The sequence below is a fragment of the Calidris pugnax genome, unplaced genomic scaffold, assembly GCF_001431845.1.
Source record: "Calidris pugnax isolate Ruff unplaced genomic scaffold, ASM143184v1 scaffold25, whole genome shotgun sequence".
Lineage (NCBI taxonomy): Eukaryota > Metazoa > Chordata > Aves > Charadriiformes > Scolopacidae > Calidris > Calidris pugnax.
In genome coordinates this window covers 15,625,775-15,641,640 of record NW_015090805.1, presented here as the reverse complement: position 1 = coordinate 15,641,640, position 15,866 = coordinate 15,625,775, and the positions used below count along the sequence as shown (strand labels likewise).

At 39.3% G+C, this 15,866-nt stretch overlaps 1 protein-coding gene across 1 annotated transcript in view; it reads right to left on the bottom strand.

The window, feature by feature from the left end:
- The window catches only part of SAMSN1 (SAM domain, SH3 domain and nuclear localization signals 1), a 72,334-nt gene that overhangs the window by 39,174 nt on the left and 17,294 nt on the right, over window positions 1-15,866 (bottom strand). The window contains exons 5-6 of the mRNA XM_014938294.1: window positions 15,409-15,532; window positions 13,923-14,299 (exon numbers count right to left, since the gene is read on the bottom strand). Of these exons, the coding sequence (XP_014793780.1) occupies window positions 13,923-14,299; window positions 15,409-15,532 (501 nt within the window). The remainder of the gene's footprint in view (window positions 1-13,922; window positions 14,300-15,408; window positions 15,533-15,866) is intronic.

The window sequence follows — 15,866 nt, the reverse complement described above, 5'->3', positions numbered from 1 at the left end:
CTTCCAGTCTAAACTGCAAGTGTAAACTTATTCCTTCAATATTTGATTATTCTAATACAAAAATGTAGAGTTCAAAGTAGATTGAATGGTTCAGCATACTGGTCACCCATGAAAAAGGAAATTAAATGAGATTTTTTTCATGTTAGCAACTCGTTTTTCATTGTCTGACAGACAAATCTGGTCTGAGTTTAACCGGAAACTCAGAGATACCTTGGGGCTGTACATTGCTTTCCTTAGTACTAAGCAATCCTAGACCACGTTAGTCTGTTTATTTTAATTAAAATAAGACTTGTGCTATGTACAAGAAAGGAATCATGCCTTCAGCCTCTGCTTTAATGGCCATGCCTCTCCCTGTACAATCTAGCTCCCTTAGATACTGCAGAAATCTCAGAATAGCAAGTGGAGCTGAGTGAATAATTTGCAGTGAATAATTTACTTAACAATTTTAATCTTTATTTCCTCAAGGAATGTTCACGAGCAGGACACAATTTCCTCATATGTATTAATTATGGGCCAGAACATAGCTAGATACTTCCCTCTCCTGGTCTGATCTGAGCAAGGGCCAGCCACAGTCACTGAAACTCCTCAACAGAGCTCTCTCCATAAACTACCACAGCAAAGACTCTATGGAAACTAAAAGGAACTATGTAAAAAAGTGAAGTTAAGCCTACCCTACCCTACCAACAACCCGTGGAAGAAACCAGATGTCGCAGGCTGGGCTGTATTTATTATTATTTTAACTAAACACTCACTTTTAATTTTAATTCCAAAGATTAAGGCTGTGATTTTCCATTGGGATGCTGGGAAATGGAGCTGGATGCTTAAGGTCCTGTTTTTGAAACTCTGGCACTCACTGCAAACTCATCGCTGCGAACATCGAGAACTTGGTACTGAAAATTGGTCCAAAATGCTTAGGGGCTTCATGAAACAGGGTGTGTAATTTCCTGTTGAATACGCTCCTGTGTGCTTTTCATCAGGAATGAAAAATAAAGAACCCACAGAAACTTGAAGTCTTCGAGAGACAAGGCAGGATTAAAGAGTATTTTAAGCTTACACCCTTGATTCGGCAGGGAGTTAACACTGTATCAAGAGGACTCCTATCCTGTATATAGTACACTTCTTATGAAGCCCACAGAAAATGACTATTCAGTAAAGCTAATAACTAAACATCTAAAGTTAGCTTCAAAAACTTGATCTTTGCTAAATAATTTACGTTGGAGAGATTTTTAATGCCATACATACACTGAAACAGCATGAGGGAACAACAACAGAGTGGAGTCTAAGCTTGTTTAAGCAACTTTCAGGGTGAAGAGCAGCAGGAGTACCCTCACCATGGCAAATCCCAGGAATTGTGAATTTAGCCTCACTCAGACTACAGGGCTTTCTTCTCTTCCTGGAAAAATATTTTTGTGATTCTTCCTTCTCTTATGATAATCCTTTGCCACTAAGGTCAATGGAGTCACAAAGAAATATGGCAGGGACAGGCCATAGAGCATCACTACCAGAGCTTCTACTGAATTTAAGGATGTGTCTTGTACAAAAAGCGGTTGCTACTCTATGAGTAAGAAGAAGTGTCTCATTGCCAAGCCCTCAGACTGTGTCCTTGGCATGCTCCCAACACTGCCTGGCCTATAGGGAAAATGAAGTACCAAGAACTTATCTCAAACTTTGATCCCAACACATTCTCTTGCATTAGCAGTAGATGAACAGATCAGTCATACCTACACTATGTCAGGTTAGCACTAAAGCTAATAAAAATCTATACTATTGTGACAGAAGGATTCTCAAGGAGATCGGCTTTCACCTATTGAACAAATCCTTTTCTTATTACCTTGAAGACTAAGAGCCAAAGTTGTGTCTATATCTTCTAGGTATTCCTGTTGAGAAAATTCAAAGTCAGCAAGGTTGGTGTCTTGTAAAACACAGCCACAGCCTTATCCTGCATCCATGTAATAATTTCCAACAGAAATATGTGCGTCACTGGTGGTTTTCCTCTACAATTTATTGTAAGCAGAATACACTTTACCGTCTATGACGAATAACAGAAAGTAACTGGCAGGGCGATGCTGCTGTGGGTTCAGGCAGATAAGTGAACAGCACACTTTCTTGGAGTGAAAGCTAAAATGTAGCTCAAAACTACATCACAGTGTTCATGCCTGGAACATCTCAATGGATTCTGTTAGTGAACAGTGCAATTACTAATCAGCTACAAGGGCACTTTATGCCATGTAATTTGCAGGTTTATATGACTGTTGTTTTGTAGTTATCCAGCAGAAGCTTAGCCTCCCACAAATGCATTTACAGATAAAGAGTGACAGTTGCCTTGCACATCTATTCAGAAAACCTAAATATGAGATTTTCAATAAAGAGAACTGATACAAAAATGAATTCAGGCTCTCTGTTTTAATCTCATACACAAAACATGACATACTTCATTTGGCATTTAGAAGACCAGCTTAATGCACAAGCGCTGGCAGTGCAGCAGGGGATTTTTTCAAGGTATGTACATTATGTCTGCCTGCCTATCTCTGATTAGAATCAAGATCAACAAAAGTAAATTCTGATTAACTCTAATGCGCAGCCTGCTGTCAGGAAACTCTTTGTAGTTTGAGCCGTCTTTTACCAGTAAACATCTCCTGCTGAATTTCTTCACCGATGTCAGAGTGTCAAGTCGCTGTGCCATCCACAGCGTTAGGACTGCTGTGCAAATGCTAACATGAAAAGGAATAAAGTGCAGCACACTGCATATTCACTTCAGGGCTTCGATTTCATTTTGATTCTAGAGAAAAGTCCTGCTCTCCCTTTCTCTTTGAACATGGTTTTGAGTGGATGAAAATCAAAATTTGGAAAGGACAGAGAGGGACAAACTGGCTTTATTTGCAATTGGTTTTAAAACTTTCTTTCTGCCCATCTAACTGATATGATACTTGATTGATAGCTAACAGAAACACAAAAAATGATTCATCATCAAGAACAGATGATTAGCTTCAATCTCACATTTGATTTTCTTTTCTTAAAACACTCTGTGCCAGAGCTGTGGGCTTATCTGTTGCAACACTTGATTCAGGTGCTAATAATAATGGCAATACCTTCAAAATCAAGCAGGATGTGGGTCAGGCTAGCGGCATCTGTAGGCCTGCCAAATCACACATACAGGGAATAAGACTTCAGTGGTTAATGTGTTCTCATGGTCACTTCCAGGCTGAACCTTGCTGCAGGAAGGACTGGTACCTGCTCTGTACATATGTCTGGCAGGTGTAGGGGGTTACCCCAATCCATCAGCTACATGCTCCAGTGCAGGGGTGGCTGAGGGTGGGAAAGCTGCAGCCACACTGAGCTCCCCCATAAAGAAGAGGAAGCACTTTTCCTGCTGGATTTCGGCACCAAGTCCCTCACCCAGGACGACTGGCTGGGTGACTGCTGCATTCTGTGCTGGTCATGGTTAGTGTTCTCCTTGCCTCACTCGGGGCTCCCTAGGACACTTCAGGTGGGGGCTGAAAGCTCACATCTGAGTAAGGTACTGCAGGTCAGCTGGGCCTCACTGCCAGCATGGCAACCCGCTCTTAGCCCATCGCCAAGATAAAATAAAGCACGGTCACATGAATTTATTTCATTAAGGATTTAAGACAACATGCTTTATCTCAAACTGTGGGCTAAAAGCACTCACAGGGACAGACAGGGTACTCAGTAGGTATAAGGTAATTACTTACGTGTCAGTAACTTGTCTCTGGGGAGAGAATGGAAAGGGAAGGCCGTCTCCGAAACCGTGCTTTGCCTTGTCACAAACACCCCAATTTTATTCAGGATTCTCTCCACCAATTTTCATTGTATTATCAAACTCCTTCCCCCCTCACTTCCCTGCAAAGTATATGAGCTTTAGACTCACTCTTTTCATACCACTTCTCTGGAGAATCTTTTTTTACCTCTTACTTATTTGAACCTTTTTACTTCCTTCACATATATTATCTTGTCTGCTTTCTGTCTCCTTTACATTGTTGCTGCCATGGAAAACAGAGGTTGATGAAAAGGCAACACCCTCCAACAGCTCCACAATCTTCTAAAAGTTCTACTGAGGTACAGACAGCAAAGTGGAGAGGAGTCTCACTCCAGGAGCAGCAAAACTCTGAAAGTTAGATATAGGCCTGATAGTTTACAGCAAGCAATTTTATAATACATGTAAAAAATTTTGAAGTGAAATGTTAATATTATGCTCCTCTAGTTTGCGAGGTGAAAGTTCACAAAAACCTTTGAAACATCCTTGAAAGCTGAGGGAAGGGAGAATTAATGCTATCTGTGGTACCTGAATCTCACCCCTATGTATGTATGTTTTTTGATGTAGTTTTAATGATGCAGCTTTAATATTTGCCACATTTTCTCTACTGAATGTCTTTCTCATTCAACGCAAAGGATGAATCAGAAGGGAGATGTCAGAGCCTGCAAATAAACTGTTTGAACTACTGTTTTTTGGTGCACAAGTTCGTATGTGTGTTCTTGCTCCTGCAAAAACTGTCTGATGTGTGAAATACATACCATCCCCATTTTGCAAATGAAGCCTGAGGCAGATAAATTAGGTGATTTGTCTAATATCACACAGGAGGTCTGTAGAAGTGCAGGGAATTCAATCTGCATTGTCTACATCCTTAATCACTGGATCATGATTCACAGAGTTAAGGAAGCTGTGCTGTTACGAAGAACTGGAAAAAGGATTTATCGTGTCATTATAGTTCAGTGAAACGCTAAGAAATTGTGTTAAAACTTACTTGCTTTGCAGTTGATTATTGACTGCACATAATCCTCAGCTTTTGACCCTGTAGTTAGACATGCAGAAAAATTGAGTGAATATAGCTGCAACTGAAGTTTTGGAAGTTTAACTTCAAGGCTTTCAGACTAAAAAACCTGAGTAATATCCTACCTATTTTAAAATGGCCACCAGAATTAACTGATTTTGCCCTTTTGCACCTGTACACATCTTTCTGTAGCATATGAGCTGTTATCTGTATTTATTTGAGAGCAAAGTATGGCAGGTAACATACTAGTCCCCTGTCGTAACTGAGGCCACATGTATTGCTGTATTGCCATGCTGAATAATTTTGGGGGGAGTTATGTGGAAGCAAGGATGATCTGTGAGGAAGGAAATCTAGTCATTTAAACACCTACACAATCCAGAACTAAATATAGAAGTCCTCAAAATATATGCAAATTTTCTGTCTCATGATCTGAAACTATCTGATCTCTTGATTTTCCGACTTCCCACGCACTGTTTGTTGTCACTCTTATCTATCTGTATGCTATCTAACATAAGTTGTAAGTAGAAGTGAATGAGAAGTTTCATGTCATTTAAGCTAATTAATTTGGTCCTTTCACAAAAAATATTCAGCCAGATTTCTTCAAATGGATTGGAGCGTAAGCACCTCCAGCAAGAATTATGTTATGTTCAAGTTTCCAGTTTCCTTTACTTATGTATTAGGAAATGTGAACTTCTTCAATCAATTAAAAGTCTACAGAAAGTCAGTTCAGAAAATTCATTGCCATAGCTGAATTCCCTTCAAAAGAAAAGAGAATACTCAGATACAAATCATTGTCCAGTTCTTTCCAAAAAGCCCTGGTCTTTGTCTTCTAATGTTCATACAACTGAGAGTATTTAAATAGCAGAAATAGAGGTGTGTCCACTGTGTGTCTATTGTCTCACTTCCAGTCTTATTTTTAAGGCCCTATTCTTCTTCATTTTATCCACAATTACTTTTTTCAATACTGGATGAAACCCCAGTATTCAAATTAAATTTTCAGTTTCTAAAAACAAGTTTGAAATCATGCAAGACATACACTGCTTTTGGAGAGTGTCACAACAGAAGTACTTCTTTTACTGGACTTTGAAAAACATTCAATATAGTAATGCTGCAGTCCTGGAAATCTTAATGCCTTTCTGGCAGTGAAAATCCTCACTCTTATATTTATGCTGTTACAGAGCACTGATATCATGTAACTTTTCCTACATTTCTATGTGAGGCAGATGAAAACAGAACTAATTTCTTCTGATTTATGGAAGACTTATTTCACAAATAGGCTTTACAGGAACACTTTAAAGCATACAAAAAAGACTTACCAAAGAGAATAACTAGCTCAATCTACAGTCAGAAAACATGCAAACAAACATAATCAGCTCCGGAGGCAGCTCAGAACCTCCAGAAAATGAATGTTCCCCAAAAGAAAAGGCATTGAATTAACTAGAGAAGAAGACAAGGAATATTAGGCATTGTTGTATGCACTGCTACCTGCCACCTTGTAACTTAAGGTCAGTAAGTATCCTTGAGTCATCTTAGGTTGTGGCTTCTTTACTGAAGCCTTAGCCTCAAAATCCTTATCGAATTAGTCATGTGGGTAACACTTTAATTTCAGCTTCATCAGGGACACTGAAGAAATGTGAAGCTAAGCTTTCTTTTTCTCCTGAATAAAGATGAGCACACATAAAAGGCATACTGAGCTAATGCAAGCACAGTGAAGATTAAACATTTTGACTACAAATGGGAAACTTGTCACCAATTCAACAAGCACAAGATCAGGCCAAAGTTTAGGTTTCAAAAGTGAATCTATGCAGAAGTAAAACTGCATTACTTTGTGGAAGGAGATAAATTGCACTTAAAAAGTTGCATTCTTGGACAGACAGACCACAAGACACCTGACGGCTTCATTGGTCAAAACCTTCCTGCCAGCATCAGGAGCTAATGCATTAGCACAAGACAGGATCAAAACACAGCCTATATTAGCTGATTCATTTGGCAGGAGCACTGCTTAAGCAAAGTAATGTATGTCTTTTTCTTTTTTTTTTTTCTTTGCCTAGTGTATGGAAAGAAATGATAGCATTTAAAATATCTGGACAGCAAATCCGCAGAAGGATAACATTATCACAGTGTAGGTAGACAGACAACACAATCTATTTCTTTCGTTATGCAAAAGTGCATCATTTTTGGCAATTCTAAAGGATGTTAACAGGAAGTCAGGAAGTCAGCCTTTCATCAGACATTTTCTTATCAACAACTGCGCTTAGTTTAATTATATTTTGACTATTAATCATGTTTCATGAAGCAGGTAGCATTCCCTTTTTTCTGTTAAGAATTCATATGCTATTTGCAAAGAATACGTATATGAAATGCACAATTTTCTCTGTTCTTTCAACAATTATATTCCCCTCATACTACACTCATGACAGTAATCCAAAATAACCCTTCATTTTTCTCTCTAGCTGTAGCTCTGCAGTACCTAACAGCTATGTCAGAAGCAAATTCATTAAATCTGCTGAGGTGAATTAAAATGTTCTTCTGGAGTTATTTGTAACCATATTAAAATATTGCGGTATTTTAAAATACCTTTTAGTTCAAATAAATTCTCTTAAATATCATTCTGCCTTATATATGCTAGCAAGTACTAGCAATCCAACTTTACAGAACAGTCCAACAATGTTTGGATGGAAAAGTTTGGCATTGTTAAGCTTTTTAGTAGAGTTAGGTATACATGCCTCTAAGATTAATGTAAAATGTAACAAAATTCTTTATATAGTTATGAAAATTCCAGTAAGGTATTAAAAATATAAAATAAGACAAGGGTTACCATAGCGAAGAGCAGCAGCATCAGATTTTTCACGTTTTCTAAAACCTACTTTGAGACTGCATGGTCAAAGTCACCATAGAGAAAAACATTACATTTCTAAATTTTTCACATTACTATTCAGGAAGTAGAACAAATCACTGTAGGATGCAGAATCGCAGTGGCAGGTATTTGCTATCAGCACAGTGCAATGTTGCAGCTATAGTGATGGTGGACACCCTCCCAGGCTCCTCTCTTCCAAGCACAAAGTGCTTGGAGAGGTGAAGCCCTGTGCTTCAAGAGGTAATCTTCTCTCACTTTTTGTATTTAACTGAAGCAATAGTGTTTCTTAAATACAGCTACTGTGACAGGAGACAAAGACTCTAAAGACATTGAAGCACAAGGAAAATGAAAGCTCTGAAGTTCACTAGCATTTGTATATTTTTGGCTGAGTCCATATTTTGCTTGTTATTTCCAGGAAAAGCAAACACTGAAAATTCAGTCATGGATCTTGACTTTTCTCCAGTTTTAAAATTCATTCAAATTTCACCAATATTTGACAACAACAGACATATAAATATATCTCAATTCCCACCCTCTCACAAGGCTTACATTTCAAAATAAGATTTCACAAGGTTCTAGGACAGGGTTTGAACTGGCAAATGGTGAGTTCCTTTGAAATTAGCCATATGCCACATTTAGCTGTAGCATTGTTGGCTTTTGTCTATCAGTTTGTGCATCTTCATAGACTCTGCAGTCTGGAGAGCATGGTGGGGGGAGATGTTTCTGCTATCTCTTGACCCTACAAGAGAGGTGCTGAATACACAAGGTGAAGGGCTGAGGTGGTGGACTGATGGGGAGAGCAGGGTAACAGGTGAAATTAGCTAGAATGTTATAAAAAGCAACAGGAAACCTGTCTGAGGGCTTGTAAATGATACGATAAGATGCAAGAGAAGCAGCTGTGGACAGTTTCATATCTTAGAAGACAAATCCTGTTTTCATGTCTCAACTACAGCTTATCTACCACCTGAACATCCATTTCACTGCTTTGTTTACTGCCACGCTTTCCATTGCTCTTCATCTCTTCCTTGGGCAAAGCCTTCGGGCCTCAGCTTGGGTACAGCTGAGCAGGACTTCCTAACACCAGCAGAAAATAGATTTATACTTGGTGAGGGACTGGCTTACTACCTTGTAACTGAAATAAGTAGTAAGAGCTACAGCTTTTAAAAGGACCACTTATTACTGACACTGAAGCAGCCAGAGTGACTGAGCAGTTGAAAGTTAGTGTCTCAGAAAAGCAATTCCAGGCATTCTTTTTAGTGCTATATTTGTGCCAAATTAGGATTCAAAATGTAATAGAGAAAACTCTTCTAAGGCATATTCAGGTGTTTCTCAACAGAAAGACATTTGATGAAGAAATTAAAAAATGCAGAAAATAGTCAAATTGCTTTAGAAAACCGAGCAGTCATAAAGTCCATTAAAGCCCATAGCATTCTAATGCGCAGGAGAAACTGCTGGCTGAAATAACATAGAAATCTTCCTGCAGCCATTCTCTAGCTTGTGCAAATGGTCAAATGCAGCTTTCAACTTCGAAGCACATTTTACTTGAGAGGAGCACTATCTGTCCTGTTTGTTCATTATTGGCTGTCTATACTCTTCCTCCTCTCTCCACTAACCCTGGGAGCAATGATCAGTCACAAGAGATCCAATAACCTGTGTAAAACTCGAGGCAATATACTGCACCTCTTTGAGAACCAAGATGTTCAGGAGCAGCAGAGGCAGTAGAGGTGCAGGGTAAGAGAAATCACAGCAAGCAAGCAAAGCTGTGATGGGGCAAGCAGGAACCAGAACCTGCTAAGTATAATCTATCAGGAAATTTAGGACTAGAAAATGTTCAAAAATACAGCTTAGAAGTGCAAAATTAGACATGTCTACTAAGGGTCAAAGGGAGATGCTGAGAAATGGCTTGACTGGCAAGAAAGCACGTCAGACCAGGAGGAAAGCAGAAAACTATAGGGTCACTGAAATAGCAGAGAACCATGGCGATAACAGCAGGACTAGCGTAGTGATGATAAGACCATAACACATGGAGAGAACGAACACAGGCGTTGGCATAAAGTCACTTGCCATTTCCCCAAACGTACTGTTTGTTCCACCACAATGTAATGCATTCATATTGGATAGAAACCAATTGTGAAGGTGTCTACTCTCCTCTTAGCCTGAAAATGGAGAGAAAAGGTATCTTGCTCTGCAGCACCCTTAGATTTTTTCTTTCTTGTCACCAAAATCCCAAGTCTTCTCTAGTCTTGGGAAATGACTCTTGTCTTTTCATTCTCACTGACTATCAAACACAGGTTGCAACAGATAAATATTCTTATAGTACCAATGCCTAAGTCTTTCTTCTTTAAACCTAACCATGCTTTTAAGATACTGCCAAGAAGAGAAACCCACTTCCAGTAGTTGTCTACTGATTTATCTCCAATGTTGTCTTCTCTCCTTTTCCTGTAAAGGATGCCTGTGTTATCCTACAAACACAGCTTTCATATTACACAGTTATTGGGAGAGTGGATGGGTCAGCCAGTGAAGTAGCATGTTAAAGTATTGAGGGAGAGGAGAAAGGTACTTACCAGCTTTTCTCCCTCTGTCTCAGGCTATCCAAGACAGTCTGGTAACCCTTTTGTAAAGAGGACCCCTCAGTTGTGACCCCACTATACGCTTGTACTTTCCAGTCTTCTGAGTCTAGATTTTCCATGCCTCACATGAGGTTGTGAAAGTTTTGTGCAATTGCACAGACTGAGAAAAAGCAACAGAAGGATGAAATGGTTTGTGTAAAAGTCATATGGACATAGCACTTCTAAGTATACTGCTTTGTCAGGGTAGTGAAGATCTTAGCATACGAATAGCAGAAGGGCAGCTTCTAGTAATTACAATTAAAAAAAAAGAAGAAGAAAAATATTCTGATACAGATAACTGAACTGTTTTCTGCAGGGCTAAGCTTGAGGAATAAAAAGAAGTATAAAAACCAATAACCTTTCACATTAAGGTCAAGTGGTTGTTAAAGTGGTGTCTGGACAATCTTTTCTTCCATCCTTTGCCTGATTTTTTAAACTGATTCATAACGTTACAAACACCAGCCTGGATCAGTTATTTCTCTCCCCAATATACTTTGTGGTAATATGAAATTATGCAGCATAGTGGTTTCTTTATCCAGGCATACATTTTTCTTTTTTTGCTGAAGTATTCAGTATTTTCTTAAATATATTCTTGTACTTTCTAAGGAAGAACTATTTACAAATTACATCTCCTGAGGAAGAATATCACTAACAATAATTTCAAATGGCAATCTTGACACACCAAAAAAAGCAATGTTCTATGTTGCCCCTAGCAAAATTTTGACCAGCCACTAATTATATTGTAAACAGCTGAACAATGCAGAAAAAAATGACCTATGTCTAAGTTAACTTCGCACAAAGTTGCTAATGGTGGCACCATGGCTATAAAATGGTAACGCAGCACACTTAGTTCTGCATTTAATTAAAGGACAGAAATACAGACTTCTAAAATGTTTTCATAATACACGAAGGTGGGCAGGATGGGTGATACTTGAGTTGTTTCCAATGTCCCTGTGCTGGAGGCGGTCAGATAACACAGGTGGTTATTGTGCTCTTAACTGGGGCAGGATGAAGAAAGAGTAGCTGGAGGAGTCTGGTGAGCCTGCTGAAGATGGATGTGACTTTTTCAACCTGTTTTCACAGTTCTTATTTTGGTGACCATCTTGGATAATCTCTGTCAGCCTTTTTATTGGTTTAGGTGAAACAAACAATGGCAACATGAAGCACCATAAGGGAGGCTGTCTAAGTGTGCTGGTTTTGTCTGGGATAGAGTTCCTTTTCTTCATAGAAGCTATCATGAGGCTATGTTTTGGATCTGTGCTGAAAACAGCATTGGTAGTACAAGGGTGTTAGCTATTGCTGAGCACTCAAGGCTTTTTCTCCTTCTCATACCACCTTGGGGTGCACAAGAAGCTGGGAGGGGACAGCTGACCCCAGCTGGGGGGGTGAACTGGGACAACTGACCCCAAGTGACCAAAAGGATATTCCATGCGTGGCTGTGTGGTGCTTAGTTGTTGACTGGGGTTAAACCACAACAGGAGGAAGAAAGGAAGAGGAAGAAAGGAGTCAAGGGAAGAAACTGGAGGAAGGGAATTAGGATCACTCATATTTTGTCTCTCTAAAGAGCAATCTATCACAAAGAGATCCAGGTCTTTTTCCTTATACTTTACCCATAGAATCAGAAAGAGTATTATAGAATATATTTGGTTTACTCTAAGTAGTAAATCAACATCAGAAAGTACATCTGCATCATCCCCAGTGTCTGATCCCCTCATAGCAAAACCACCAGTGTTGGCTCGTTTGATTCTTAAAAAGCAAAACTGAAAATCCAGTCTTTGTAATCTTCAATTGAGCCAGTTGGTAGAATGCAAATGCAAAGAATGAGACGTCTTGCCATTGCCTGTAATCTAAATCTAAAGACACTAAGCCCACAGAGATACATTAAAGTCAGGGAGCCCATCAGGAAAGCAGATGGCAAAACAAACAATAATGCAGGAAAAAAAGCACTAAGCCTCTTGCTGGCACTTAATAGTAACATGGGTAGGACAAATCTCACCAGGGTGGAGAACGTTAACAGCCTGTCTGTGGCAAAATGAAATAAAATTATTTGAATTGACACTTATGCTCTCATAAATCTGACCGACACATCCATTATTACTATTTTGCCCTGGGACTTCAGCCTTAACTTGGAATACTGAAAGTTGCTTTCTTTAGGAGCAGGCATATGATGGCGCCTAGCATCCCTGACACAATTTGGTTCCTACAGAGTGTCTTATTTACTGGCAAACATGAGGATTCATCTGACAGAGCACAGTCTTTGTTCACAGTTTCCAACCAATTTCTGTCAATGCTCTGCTCTGAAGGTCTGTCTACAGAGGCTCTTCCTGGGAGCTTGCAGTGCTGAGACTATCCAAGGTTCACTGCTGCACCTTTTTCAGCTTTTTTTAGGGGTATTTCGCTTCCCTCTCTTTTGATTACAGTTCCATCAACCACAGCGTTAGACTTTCTCTTTTCTATGTCAAGTACCAGGAAAATCTTCTGGGCTACATTCAGCTAGATAAATCCCATGTTTCAGTTAGTGCCTGTTGTTATGTCAGCTACTGTGTCATTGAAAATAAAATTAATTACTACCTCTATGTATTCAGAAATATGGTTGCTATATTGATCCACACACCTAGTGTGTGTACCTTTCCTAATGATATAGGAGCACGTGTTAGAGAAAATGCTGTTTTCAGCAGGAGACTCACTGATCTAAGGTTGTGGTTGCTCAGGTGTCCATCTGAACACTCAGCTGGCAGGTTTCAGCAGGTATCCTGCCTCCTGTGGTTTAGATGCACTTTCCCGGGAGCTAGCCCTATTGCACGGTGCAAACCAGCTCTGTCCCTGGAGCACTGCAGAAGGAATGGGTGTAAAGCAAGACCTTCCCTGATATATTTCAGTCAGCCAGTCACCCTCCATGTGCTTACCACTATGTGGAGTGCCAGAGGTCTTGCTGTGCCCAGTGAGGAGAGGGAGAAAAGCTTCATTGCAATGTCCACATTTTTTGTATCTCAACAACTAACATTTTTCTTGATTTTGTTTTTCTAGTTTAAAATAGCCCTTTAGAAAAAGGCAGCAATTAAAATAGAAAAGCCTCCTCTAGAGAGCTATCCAGAAAGATAATTTCAGGCTGATTTCTCCGCTCCCTTGTATCTGGCCCTAAAAACTTCTTGCTGCCACAAAAGTAAGTGCAAAAATAGGCTCCCCCAGCTGGCAGAAGATCCAAGAAGGCAGAAACATCAATACCTCTTCAACCTCTGACATTTGTCTAAATAACTAATGTCCTGTACTAGTATTGCAGTGACCTCTAGGGGTCTGATCCAAGCCCACTGGCTTCATTGGCCCTACCTGATTTACCCCAGACTTCCAGAAAGTTTTCTAAGCCTGGAAGGATGAGTATTTAATGTACACATGAAAAAATCAGTGTGTCTGATGAGAAACAGAATAGCCTAAAGCCTCCCATCTCAATGCTGCTGATGTCTGCATGGTTAAAAATGAACTACCTAGGGCTATATGAACCCTTGGTGTTAGCCTGAACAATGCATTCGCATCCATTTACCTGAAAACTAAATTTGGTTTATTTCATTTCATAACCACATAGAAGATGACAAGATCTCTTTAATGCTGAATCAGAGCAAAAAGTTTCCACTTTTTATGCATATCAGCACAAAATAAACCACTTCCACTTACCCAGGAGTACTGTAGATCCATATCAGTTAGGGAATATGTAAGATGTGGCTGATGAGAAGAGCAAGTACAGTTTTCCCATTCTTCTATTTTTGAAATCAAGAAGTCACAAGGACAGAGCTGATTATTAGGAAATGGCTTCCAGTCACTCCACAAATGAAATTCGGTTTCCGAATGGATTGAAATAGTCCCGAAGTTATTAAGTCTGGAGGTGTATGAGCGGCCCAGAGATGCAGAAATAAAATCTGCCCTAGTCTCAGTTTCTTCTTTTCTCCTCACATTGTCTTTCCAGGTCTTCTTTTCCTGAGGTTTTGTCAGTTTCATGCAAGAAGTTAGCGCTTCTTCATCCTCTTCAGAGAGATAAGCATCTTCTAATGTATCTTTAAAAATGCAAATACTTCTGTTATGTTGCAATTCATAGACAAAATGGCACATTTTTTTCTTAAATCCTGCCTGTTGCATGCTATATAATGAAAAAGCCAAGGACTCCATAAAAAATAAGTAATAATGATAATTAGAGAGATGGAAAGCATTTTGTACTGGGTCAGACACCTGAGTCAAAAGCAAGCTTTATATTTTTCTTATTCCCTCAGAAGCCTGGAAAATTGTATTGGTTCTGCATCGAACACAAAAATTTGCTAATTAAATGTCATATTGCCGCATAGTTGCAGAGAGCTGAGTTTAGCTGAAATATTGGAAAATTTCAGAAAACTTTCCCGGATAATTCTTCTCCCACCCGTTCCCAGTGTGTATGTTGTAGTTACAAAGAAGTTACTGAAATCTAAATTTCCTCATATGTTTCAGCTCAAGTAGTGATTTGGCTGGAGCAGTAGCTCATCAGATAGTTCAAACTAATTTTACTAGTATTGGTTTAAAAATAATCATGTACTCAAATGCATCGTAAAACAAATGCATGCACTCTTAAATTAACGTTGGCAAAACAACTTCAGATTAAGAACTGCTGCACAGTTAGATCAGTGTTCTAAGGAGACTTGAGAAAATAACCTGAGCCCAGCACTGGTTTAGAATTCCCATGTCTTATGGCCCTAGGCAATCAGGTATGATGAGAGGCTGATGATACCACAGACCTTCTTGTGCTCCCAGCTGCTACTGACTCATGGATTAGCACTGAAAGTTATCTTTGCATTTCTGAGTTTTGCTTTTCTGATCTGAAATGTGATACAAAACTAGGAACTACTCTAAAAACAAATTGTCCCCAGCACGGAGGCCCCACTGTTATACAATTCTATTTAGCTAAAATCCCCACTTGCAAGATATACTGTTACAAAACTCCAGCTAGTGTGACAGGAAACAGGTTTTCACACTATGAGGAAGTCAGCACTAAAGTGGTATCACAGTAACATCTCAGTTGGGGTTTGAAAATCGTGGGTGGTGAATGACAGACCGGGACAGGATTGTTTACAGTTATGTTCAATACAGTGTCATTTGCCAACTGTTGGAAAGAATGCTGATATGATGTTGTACTTACTGAGGGGGAGCAAAACATGTTTGACTTCCTCCAAGCTTTGTGTACTTGTTTTTTTGGTTCGGACGAATTTCTGCAATCGTTTTAATGTTCCCATGGACTCCGCTTTATCATCTGGTTCTGTACCCTGGCAAGAAAAACAAAACCAATAAATATATTCAAACCCTACAAATAAAAAATAAGGGTAATATAGTGCTTATTTGGGGAATGACAAAGTCTCAGATTCAAAGAATTAATCATCTCTACAATGCTTTAAAAGTTAGGCAGTTCCTCGCTTGGGACCAATGGATCCAAAAAGGAAAAAGGTAAGACACAAGAGACGTAAAACTTCGATCAGTGTTCATATTGCTGTTTACATATTACTCTTCTTTAATACCCCAGTATTACTTAAATCCAGATTAGTTCCAGAAAACATTCTAATATATGCATCCATTACATTACCCAGAAGCATTTTAGATATG